At 66.8% G+C, this 10697-nt stretch overlaps 1 protein-coding gene across 3 annotated transcripts in view; it reads right to left on the bottom strand.

Annotated features, from left to right (window-relative positions):
• Positions 1-427: 427 nt before the first annotated feature.
• Positions 428-10697, bottom strand: part of MYO9B (myosin IXB) — a 78788-nt gene continuing 68518 nt past the window's right edge. For all 3 annotated transcript variants that reach the window (XM_077122007.1, XM_077122009.1, XM_077122010.1), the window contains 18 exons: positions 10587-10653; positions 10354-10478; positions 8538-8671; positions 8156-8346; positions 6954-7052; positions 6619-6792; positions 6495-6533; positions 6137-6248; positions 5219-5292; positions 4660-4852; positions 4302-4430; positions 4081-4186; positions 3857-3988; positions 2229-2352; positions 1817-1864; positions 1415-1555; positions 945-1068; positions 428-453 (listed from right to left, as the gene is read on the bottom strand). In XM_077122007.1, coding sequence (XP_076978122.1) covers positions 437-453; positions 945-1068; positions 1415-1555; positions 1817-1864; positions 2229-2352; positions 3857-3988; positions 4081-4186; positions 4302-4430; positions 4660-4852; positions 5219-5292; positions 6137-6248; positions 6495-6533; positions 6619-6792; positions 6954-7052; positions 8156-8346; positions 8538-8671; positions 10354-10478; positions 10587-10653 — 2029 coding nt within the window. In that variant the 3' untranslated portion in view covers positions 428-436. The remainder of the gene's footprint in view (positions 454-944; positions 1069-1414; positions 1556-1816; positions 1865-2228; positions 2353-3856; positions 3989-4080; positions 4187-4301; positions 4431-4659; positions 4853-5218; positions 5293-6136; positions 6249-6494; positions 6534-6618; positions 6793-6953; positions 7053-8155; positions 8347-8537; positions 8672-10353; positions 10479-10586; positions 10654-10697) is intronic.

The following is a 10697-nucleotide window of genomic DNA, read 5'->3' as shown; positions in this document are numbered from 1 at the left end:
CAGTCCCAACAATCCCCCAAGATGCACGACGTCTGCGGGGTGCGTCGCGGTCCTCAGCAGGGTACCGGGCTGCCCCTCGGCCCAGGCCACGGGGGTGCTGAGCGCTCCCTCCGATGGGAGGGGCGATGCGCAGGGTTAAAGGCACCGTCCTTACGGATGCAGAGCTTTGTAAGGGAGCACGGCCAGTCCTCCGTTAAGGCTGGGAGTTGAAAGGCGTGGAAACCGCGCGGAGTGACAGTTACAGAAGAACATACAGGGGGTCCGGGGGCGGCGGGGGCTCCTGCAGGGCCGGCGGGGCTCGAGCCTGGGGGCGCGCCTCCCGCTGCAGGCTGAACTTTACCGGATCCTTCCGTGAGAGCCGGTGCCAGCTCCGTGGCGCCCGGCGGGCGTGGGGCGGCGGCGCGGGGGGCGTGCGGGCGGCGCCGGGCGGGGTCCCTCAGCCGTTGGCCTGGCCTGAAGCGGGGGGCAGGCGGTATGTGGGGGGGTCGGAGTGCCTGCGCTGGGCCCCGCGCAGCCGCGCGTCCGCGTCCGGGGTCTCCCGAGCGCCCTGGGAGGGCGGGCCCGGGCCGGGCGCGGCGTAGACAGAGTGCACCAGGTCCGGGCGGCGGGCGGGCGGCTCTCGGCGCCGCACGGGGTCGGCGGGCAGCGGGGCCCCGGGCGCCCGGCCGGGCAGGTGGGAGGGCAGGCCCGGCGGGAGCTTGATGTTGGCCGTGGGCAGGACGGGGGTCCGCCGGGGGGTCTTCACTCGGACCGTGGCGAAGGACAACGGCCTGGGTCGCGGAGGGGCGGCCGGCGCGGGGAGGGGGCTCGGGGCGGGGGCGCCGGGGCAGGGGGGAGCCGGCGCGGGGGGCCCTTTTGAGAGACAGACGGGCGGGTTACTGCGGCGCCCAGGCCCGCGGCCAGCCGGGGAGGGCGGAGGACGGCGGCGGCTGTTGGCTACTGACCTTCGGCGGCGGCCCGGCCCGCGCGCTCCTCCAGCAGGCTCTCGGAGCTGGCCGACGTCTCCGAGTCCAGGTTCTCCTCGTCCGAGCCGCGCGGGTCCAACTCTGGCAGCCGATAGGTGATGTCCTCCCTGGGCGACAGGGCCGGGGACGCGGGGGTCACGGTTCTGCTGGAGGCCGCGGCTCCCTGCCTGGTACCCCAGGAGTTGCCCCCGCCCTTGGGCCCGTGGGCCCCTGTAGCCCGAGCCCGGCTCTGACGGTGCCCCTTCCTCCCTCGCTACCCTCCTGCCCCCAGAACCCCACGCCCTGCCTCGAGCACAGTGTTTAAAGAAGGAGCGGCGGGTGGCCGTTTTGCTCGCACACTCCACATCGTCTTCTAGCACAGCGGGGGCCCAGCATGATGGAGCCGCTGCCTGCGCCTGGAGAGGGGCCCCTTGGGTTGTCCGGGCTCGGGGGCGCAGGGGAAGGGGCACTTGCTTCTCCTCCTTGATGGACTGGATGCGCTCCATGAGCAGCTCCTTCTCACGGTCCTCGTCGCCCTCGGCCCCCTCCTCGGGCAGCACCTCCAGCTCCTCCGCAGCCTCGCTGCCCGTCCTGGCCGGGGGGCTCTTGTTCTGAAACAGGGCAGCAGCGGGTCAGGCTGGAGTCCGGCTCGCGGGGCCAGGGGAGGCCCGGCAGCCCCGGGTTAGTTCTGAGATGGACGGCCTGGCAGTCACAGGGCAGGGTGGCCGTGCAGCCTCGTGGTTAGTGTCGGGCGGCCTGGGGCCTCTCCCAGCATGCGTTCCCGGTTAGAACATGCTCCCGGGGGCCGAGGGGACCCCAGCATGCAACTGCACCCGGAGATAGACCCTATGTGGCCCTGGACAGGTACATACCAGGACCCCCTCATAGGGAGATGAAAACCCCAGTTTGAGCGGCCAAGGCTGGGGGAGAGACAAGACAGCGTGACCACGTGGGCGGGGCCAGGTGGGTGGAGGGCGGGGCCCACTGGACTCAGCGCTAGCAAAGGGGCAGGGCATTGTGGGCAGGGGCGGGGCCAGGGAGGCAGGGGGCGGGCTAAGCAGGAAGGGATGGGGAAGGGGCGGGGCCACATGGATGACCTTTGGCCCAAAGGGGCGGGGCTATGGCCGGTGGGCTAGGAAGCGATTAGAGGGTCTCAGGGACCCCCAGCAGTGGGACGGCAGGCTCCACCCAATGGGTGTGCCCAGGGCCTGTGGCCAAGGCAGCTGCCCCGCCAAGTGGGCAGAGGTCCAGGGATCCGGGTCCCAGGCCGGGCACCCCACTCACCATGCTCTGGCGCAGCAGCGAGAGCCTGCGGAAGGCGATGCTCTCGGCAGCCTCCAGCTGGCTGATCTCGGCCATCTTCACCTTGTACTTTCTCATCTGCTCCCTGATCAGCAGCTCCACGCACCTGCAGCAGCCCCCGGGGAGGGGGTGGGCGGCAACTCAGAGGCAGCCAGGGCTGGGGGTTGGTGAGATGGAGCCGCCCTCACCCTACCTCGGCCCAGAGCCTCTGCCCTTGCAGGCCCGGCAGGGCAGGGGGCCCCGGCTCCCCAGTGTCACCAGCAGGAAGGAAGAGGAACAGGTGGGTTATGTGAAGGGTCCTGGGGTCGCCACCAGGCCCCAGGGATCCTCCCATGACATGCCTGCTATGGCCAGGGATTGCAGGAGGGGCCAGTCCTGGGGGAGGCGCTCAGGCTGGAGGGGTCAGTCCGGGGGTGGGCTCAGCCTGGAGGGATCAGTGCTGGGAGGGGCTCAGCTTGGAGGGGTCAGTCCAGGGGTGGGGGAGCTCAGCCTGGAGGGGTCAGTACTGGGAAGGGCTCAGCTTGGAGGGGTCAGTGCTGGGGGGGCTCAGCCTGGAGGGGTCAGTGCTGGGAGGGGCTCAGCCTGGAGGGGTCAGTACTGGGGGTGCTGAGCCTGGAGGGGTCAGTGCTGGGGGTGGGTGGGTTAAGTCTACAGAGAAGGCAGCTGCACCTCAGGCTCCCCATAATCAACCACAGGCGAGGCAAAGACCATAGCAAGCCCCAGAAGAGGCAGGGGCGAATGGGTGGTCTCAGGCTGCCCGTGCCTCTCCCTGCCCAGCTGCTGCTTTGCGGCCGTCTGAAGCTGTCCCCAGGGGCCTTGCTAACTGCTGAGGGGATGGCCCCTTATATGACGACTTGCAGCCCAGAAAGTGGCCTGCTCTTGACGCCCAACCCTCCTCAGGCTCAGGGGGAAGGAAGAACCTTCTGGAATGTGGCTTCTGGGAACTGCTGCCTCTTGCTTGGGCATCCCCCTCGGCGTGCAGCAGAGGCTGGGGAGAGGCGCTTGTACCGCTGTGGAGGTGAGATGCTGCCCCTCGACCCAGGCCCAAACTAGAGGGAGGTGGGAGTGCTGCCCAGGGGAAGGTCCCCGGGTGGACCCCCAGTCAGCCTTTTGTATGAGGCCGTGATGGGGCTGGGCTTGTGCTCAGAGACCTGGGCTGAGCTGGGCTCACCCCTGAGCCCCTGCCCTGGAAGGGTCCTTATCTGAAGGTGCCTTTAGTCAGGAGGGGAAGTTTGCATGGCTGGGAGACGCAGGGAGAAGGAGGTGGACACTGAGTCATGCCATGGCAGGCCAGAAGCCACGACTGCCCTGACAGCCCTCGGAGAGTGGCAGCCCTGACAACGCAGGGATTGTGGACTTCTGGGCTCCAGGAGGGGATCACTTCCTGTGGCCAGGAGCTGCCCACTTTGGGGAGCTGCGTCTCGGTGACCCCAGGAAATGGTTGCAGTTTGGTTTTAGGGTGAGCCACACCCACAGAGAAGGAAGCTGGGCCGGATCAAACCTGTCGCCCTGCAGCTCGGAGACCAGCCCGTCCCTTCCAGACACTTCTCTCTGCGGGGATGGGGTGGCCCCCGATTCTGGAAGGAGGGGTCCTGCCAGCCAGGACTCACGTGGTGACCTTCAGGACGTCCTTCATGCTGGTGAGGGGGTCCGAGGTGTCGGGGCAGCGCAGCAGGCAGGGGGCAAAGACGATGGCCAGGGCACCGGGCGACATGCGGTTCACGTCCTCCAGCAGCGCCACCCTGGGGGCCGAGGCGCCGTGAAGCCCTCCCACAGCCAGGCCCACCCTGCCCCGCAGCCCGCACCCTGGGGAGTTGGTGAGGGGGGCACTTGCTTGACCAGGTGGAAGACGAGTCGCTCCAGCGCACTGTGGCTGGCCTCAGGCAGGTGCTCCAGGACGGCGTAGATGGCGGCCAGCTGTTCCTGCCGCTCGGGCAGCTCTGTGGGCAGGCGGGGCTCAGGCCGGGGAGACACGGTCCCAGGTGGACACCTGCCCCCGCCCCCTGCGCTGGCCCTGCCCTCCCCACCCCCGCCACCCTGGGGGCCCGCGCTCACCCACGGCACGGAGGAAGTCGTTGTACTGGGCGAAGGTCATGAGGGGCTCGGGCAGCTCCCGTAGCCACTGCTTCAGCACCCCCGTGATGGCGTGGATGGGGTAGGCCTCCAGGCACACAGCCGCGGGGTCTGCAGGGCAGTGGGGTGAGGGGGCCTGGGTGGCGGGGCGGGGTGGGGCCTGGAGCCCACCTATGCCCCAGGCCCACCTGTGCACCAGCCCATCCATACCTCAGGCCCACCTGTCTCTGCACCCACCTGTCCCTCAGGCTCACCCGTCTCTGCATCTGCCTGTGACCCCCATCCCCACTTACCTATCCCCCAGGCCCCCCCATCCCTGGACCCCCTCATCCTTGTTCACCTGTCTGCAGCGCCTGCCGGAGCTCCCGTGTGCGGTTAGCGGCACCTGACTTGCGGTAGAGGCCTTCTGTGTACAGGCCGTGCATCTCCACATATTCCAGAAGCTTCTCCAGGACGATGGGCACCGAGGCCTTGTCGCTGGTCAGGCTGTCCACACAGACGCCGAAGTGGCCTGGCTCGGCGCCCGGCTCAATCTGCAAGGCCCAGGCGGTCAGACCCTCCCTGCCAGCTGGGGTGCGCCCTGGGGCTGGATGCCAGCTGCTGGGTGCAGCACCTGGGGGTGGCCTCCCAGGAGGGTGTCTCCATGGCACCCCCAGCCTCTGCCCCCATGGCTGCCAGGGAGAGGTCAGAGAGCCCCCCCAGTCCTGCTCCTACCTCAAGGGGCTCAGAAGGAGGTGAGAGAGCAGAGCTGCGGACCCCTCCCCACCAGCCCCTCGCTTGCCCGCCCTGCACCCAGCCCCTCCTCTCCACCATTGTCCATCCTGACAGCCTCCCCCAGGGACCTGGTCCTGGGCCAGAGGAAAACTGTTCCAGAAAGTTCCGCATGGCCCCCCACTCACCTTCCTCCCACAGGTGTACAAGCAGTAGGTCTGGACCTTGGGCAGACACTTCTTGTGGCAGGTCATCTTACACACTGGAAGGTGACGGGGTGGGGGGGCTCAGACATGAAGGGGCGGGGGCCCTGGCTTCCATGCTGCCCCTCCCCTGATGCTGCCTGCAGGGGGCTCCCATGGAGTCTGTCTGCCGGCTTCTGGACCCTGGCCACAGAGGTCTGTGTGCTGGGTTAGCAGGTCGGGGGACCAAGCAGTGGGTGGTCACTGCTGATGACCTGAGTAGCCCAGGTGCACCCCGGCCAGTGGGGCGAGAGCAGGGCTTGGGGGTCCTGGGCCTTGGTCCCCACAAGGGGTGGCCCTGGGGATTCAGCTGTGGCCGGGGCTGGGATGTGGCTACCGCAACTTCTGATGACCTCCCCGAGCTCCAGGCTGCTGGGTCTTCCTCGAGAGGAAATTGGCTCTATCGGAAAGGGGGTGCCCGGGGTGGTTGAACTGTGCGCCCCCCCCCCCCCCCCCCCAGGAAAGACGTGCTGAAGTCCTAAACCCCTCGCCTTTGGGAGTCCTTGTATGGAAGTGGGGGGTGGCAGGGGGCGCTGTTTCAATCGAGATGGGCCACCCGGTGTGACGGGGTCTTTGAGGACGAGGAAGGAGATAGATGGATGGACAGAGGGAGGGAAGGCAGCTGGGTGACGGTGAGGGGGCAGAGGACACAGCGCTGCGGCTGCAAACCAAGCCCCCTGGCAGCACCCCCAGTGGGAGGGGCTTCCCTGGAGCCGCCGGAGGGGTGCGGGCCCTGGGACAGGGAGAGAGGACCCCCTGCGGCCCACAGGCACCTGGATGTGGTGGGGGTTGAGGGCCGGTGAGCCCAAGTTGGCTGGAGTGGGAGGGACGTGGCTGAGCAGGGGTCGGGGTCGGGGTGCTCACCGCTGCAGAGCAGGGCCTTGTCCATGAGCCAGATGTAGGAGAGGCACTGCTCGCACGATTGCGGGATGCTCACCTGGTAGCTGCCGAAAACGTGCCCGTTGTGCTCCTGGACCTGTGGGTGGCGGCTCGGGATCAGGGGTCAGGGGGCAGCAGGGTTTGGGGGACACAATGGGGTCCAGGGTGGCATGGGGGTGTGGGGGGTCAAGGGGTGCTCGAGGGGGGCAGAGTGGGGTTCAAGGGGGTGCACCGGGGCTCAGTGAGGCCCACTGGGGTTCAGGAGGATGCGGGGCATGAAGGGGGCTCAGTAGGGCTCGGAGGAGCGCAGTGGGGTTTGGGGGTCCCCGCAAGGGGCACTCACGGCACGCTCCTGCTTCCGCTTCTTCTTCTGCGACTTGCTCTGTGGGAGAAGCAGAGATGGGGTCCGTGGGGGGCTCCCGCCAGCCCGGCCGCTGCGTCCCCCCGCCACGAGGGGCGGCACCCACCTTCGGGGGCTCGAAGTCGTGCCTGGAGTGGCCGCGGGTGAACTCGTCCAGGAGCGACTGGAAGAGGTTGAGGACAAGGTTGGGGTCGCGGTCGCCGCGCTCGGCCGCCAGGTTGCTCACGACGATCTGGAAGTTCTCCACCAGGTCCTTGTAGCCCACGTGGACCTTCCCGTTCTGGAGGGCACAAGCAGAGTAGGTGGGGGTGGGGGGCATGGGTGAGGGTGGGGTGCCCGGGGGGGGTGCCCACAGGCGGGGGGCAGGGGTCGGGGGGGCACAGGCGGGGACATGGTGCTGGGGGTGCTCAGGGAAGGGGGGCGGGGTGCCGCCCCACTTACGGGCACGGAGTACATGGTTTTGATGTTGCTCCGGAACTTCTCAGTGGCCTCGATGAACAGACCCTCCATTGCCGTCTTCTGGGAGCGCAGGTCGTTGATCTGCAGGGGGAGGGGTCGTTAGGCCTCATCCCGAGACGCCCCTCCCCGCCCCCGGCGCCACTGCTGCCTCCTGGGTGCAACCACGTCCCCGCTCAACTCGTGTCCCCCAGAACGTCGGGACTGTGCAAACATCAGGAGGAGCAGGTGCAGTGGGAGGCTAGGCCCCAAGCCCCAAGGCAGGGTCCCTATAAATGCAGTTTGCAGCAGGACGGGCCATGAGCGTGGCCCAGCCCGGTGGCGGCCACCCCTCTGCTGGACACTGTCCGTGCTCGGTCCACGCGGGTGCAAGAGCGTGTGTCAAGAGGGCTGGGACGCGTGGGGCCGCAGCTGTGCATGACGGCCGGGGGATCCAGTAGGACTGGGGGCGGGCCGCCGCAGCCCCACTCTGTGAGCTGCCCGTTCTGGGGGCAGTAGGTGGGGATTTTGGGATCGCAGCACATCCCCTGCCCTCCCCGGCGTGAACCCGGGACAACCAGCCTGCAGGGCATGCAGGAGAGTCTCTAATGTTTAAACTTCGAGTCCCAAACTTTCCATGTTCAAAGACATGGGTTTCAAACTTCCCTGCACGAGCTGTGGCGTGAGGGCCGTTTGCGTGCACCTTGCACAAACCCACGGGCCGGTAATTCCTGGTGTGTGACCCGGTGGCCAGGCCCTGCCCTGAACGAAGCCCTGGGGATGGTGCGTCTCGGAATTCGGACAGCTTCCATCTGACACAGCCTCCCAGGACTACACGAGCGTAAGTGCTCAACCCGGGGAGGGAAACGGAGACTCTGAATCACCTCGCACCAGCTTAGCTTCTGCAGAAAATAAGCTGATGCCCAATTCCGGAACAATTGCTCAGTTTCTAGAACTTTCTGAACCTCGGGGTCATGGGCCTGAATTCCCAATTCCTGACTCACCGAGGTCGGAGTGTGCAGCCAGGGCTGCTGCCTCCTGTCGCGTGCCCCCCCTGCCCGAGCCCTCCCCAACCCAAGACCCTGGCCTGAGCGCCTACGGGTCCAAGTGCCCCCCGACCCAAGTGCCCCTGGCCCGAGCCCCCCCCAGCCCGAGCCCCCCCAGCTCGAGCCCCCCCAGCAACCCCTGGCCCGAGCCCCCTGGCCCACCTTGTTGAGCAGGAACTCGTCCAGGTACTTGAGCTCGTTGGCGTTGGTGATCTTCCGGAACACCGACTCCCGCCACTTCTCGGACACCGTGATTTTGCCGACCTTGAGGTTTCGGTTCTTCTTCCCTTTGCCTCCCGGCTCCTTGGCGGGCTTCTCACCCGCGGGGGGTCGCGACTGCTGACTGGCGGGGGCTGGGGGAGGCCGGGCTCCGGTCGGGCGAGCAGGCGAGGCTCTGCCGGCCGCAGGGAGGGCCCCCGGGGTGGGGACCGGCCCCCAAAGCGGCGAGCCCGGGGCCGAGCCCATGGTGACACCAGGGAGACCCTCGGTGCCCCCCCGGCTCTGCCAGCCCTGCCAGTGGACCCCATGGCAGCAGGCAACCAACCTTCTAGACTCTTCTTCACCGCTGCACCTTCCAGCGCGAGGGGCCCAGGCGCTGTGCTCTCCGTCTCCTCCACGCCCTCCAGGCTGTACTTTTTCTCCTTGTTTTTGTGCAGGAAAAGTCTCTTAAATGTGGATCTGCATGAGAACAAGAGGCTTCATTTAAGGTTCGGGAAGGAAGGCGGAAGTGATGGCACCTTTCGTAAGGACGAGGCCCACTTCCACGGCTGCAGGAAAACAGAAACAAAAGGAAAGTAACCAGTGCCCACGAGGGTGCCGAGAAACTGCAGCTGTGGGAACGAGACGGTGCGGCCGCCATGGGAAACGGCTTGGAGGTTCCTCGAAAGGTTCGAGATAGAATTACCCTGTGACCAGGAAACCCCACCGTAGGTTGTGGTGGTCTGAAACGGCTGGGGTCTTTTACTCCATCCTGCGGGGCAGACCTGCTGCGGGCAGGAACTTCTGTTAGGTTGTTTCCATGGAGGTTCAGTTCCCTTACTAGAGTCTGTGATAAAGAGGACAAAGGACATATGTAGAAGGCCCAGGGTACCTAGGAGAGGAGCCACAGACGCTCAGGCCACTGGAGCCAGGAGCCGGAGCATGGAAACCCAGGGGAGATGGGCCGGCAGAGGCCGGTGTGTGCCTGCCCAGGTGACAGTCGCACTGCTGGCGGGCTGTCTTCAGAGGCCCAGTATCGTCCCGCCAAGGCCTTAGTTTGGACGTGTTCCTGGCCTGACAACTTGCAGAAGCCCCTGCTTCTGTGCGCTGCGTTCTGGCAGCTTCAGGACTTTCTTTCTGGTAGGAGGAGACAGGTCCCCCACCCGAGGCTGAGACTTTCGGGGACCGCAGGTTGGGGGTGGGGTGTATCTTGTATGTGAACTTTAGGGGGCCTGGAAGACGGACTCTCATGGGTGAACGGCAGCTCCTCAGAAGATACGGCTACACCATAATCCCAGGAACCTGAGGACCTGTGAGCCCTATTTGGGAAAAGCGTCCTCCCGTGTGGACTGAGGATGAGGCTCTCGGGACGAGGCCGTCCTGTGTGACCCGGGTGGGCCCCAAATGCTGGCCATGACGAGAGGGGTGCAGGCCGAAGGGGGTGGCTGCCCCGGAGGAGGTAGGAAGGCCCCCCGGTGACATGGATTTGGACTCACGGCCCCTAGGATGGGAGAGAGGACCAGCTTGCTGTCCTAAGCCCCGGTTTGTGGTCGTTTGTTAGAGCAACCCCGGGAAACTGAGGGATGGAGTGAGGGCTAAGTGACATGAGCCGCGACGGGGGAGGACGCCAGGCTTTTCCAGCTCGCACGGCCCTCGCTTCCCTGAGGAGGTCTGGCTGGTGTCCCGGGGGGCCGGGCCTGGCGAGGGGCCTGCTCTGCGGTGGGGGCTCTACAGGGAGGCTGGGAGACCCCGGTCTGTGCCGGCCTCGGCCGCCCGTCCCCTGCGTTTCCGATCACGGCTCCCCTGTCCGGTCCCACTCGCTCTGCTCTGTGACGGAACCGACTGGAACATGTGCAGTGACCCAATTTTCTTCCACCCAAGACCCAGGAGGACTTCCCAGAGGAAGGGACAGGGGATCGGGAGCTGGTTTTGATTCCAAACAGGAACCCCTCCCCTGCAGGCCTGGGGGAGGTGACACAGATAGGCCACGGCCTCAGCTGGGGGTCCTGTCCCCCGAGGTGGCCGGGCTGGCGAGTGCCAAGCCTGGCCCCGTGTGCACACAAGGAGCTTGAGCCACGGGGCAGTGGGCCACATGCCCCGCAACTCGGCGTCCAGGGAAACTGTGGCCTTGACCCATCGGGGTGCCCTGAGTGACCACTTACTTGGAGTCGGCCAGGGGGCCTGGGGAGAGCCCCACGTCGGGGCTGGGGAACGGGTCCCCCGACTTCTTCTTCTGGATGCCTGGCTTCTTGGTGCCAGGCTCCCCGTCCGTGGTTTCTGCTGCAGGCTGCGCGACAGCAGGCAGGGAGGGGTGGGGTGAGAAGCGAGGGGGAAGCCGGGGGTTCCCCTTTTCCTCCCGCTCTCCCGGCAGGAGCCCTGAGGGTCAGAGCATCACCTGGGTCTTGGTGGGGGACGGGAGCAGCTTGGAGATGTCACTGGTGGAGAGGGAGACGCGCCTTTCCCTGCAGGGCACAAGCACACACCCTCGCTTTACAAACACGCGCGA

Source organism: Tamandua tetradactyla, chromosome 11 (assembly GCF_023851605.1).
Source record: "Tamandua tetradactyla isolate mTamTet1 chromosome 11, mTamTet1.pri, whole genome shotgun sequence".
Lineage (NCBI taxonomy): Eukaryota > Metazoa > Chordata > Mammalia > Pilosa > Myrmecophagidae > Tamandua > Tamandua tetradactyla.
Note: the sequence above shows the minus strand (reverse complement) of the source record. Positions and strands in the feature narration are given on the sequence as shown.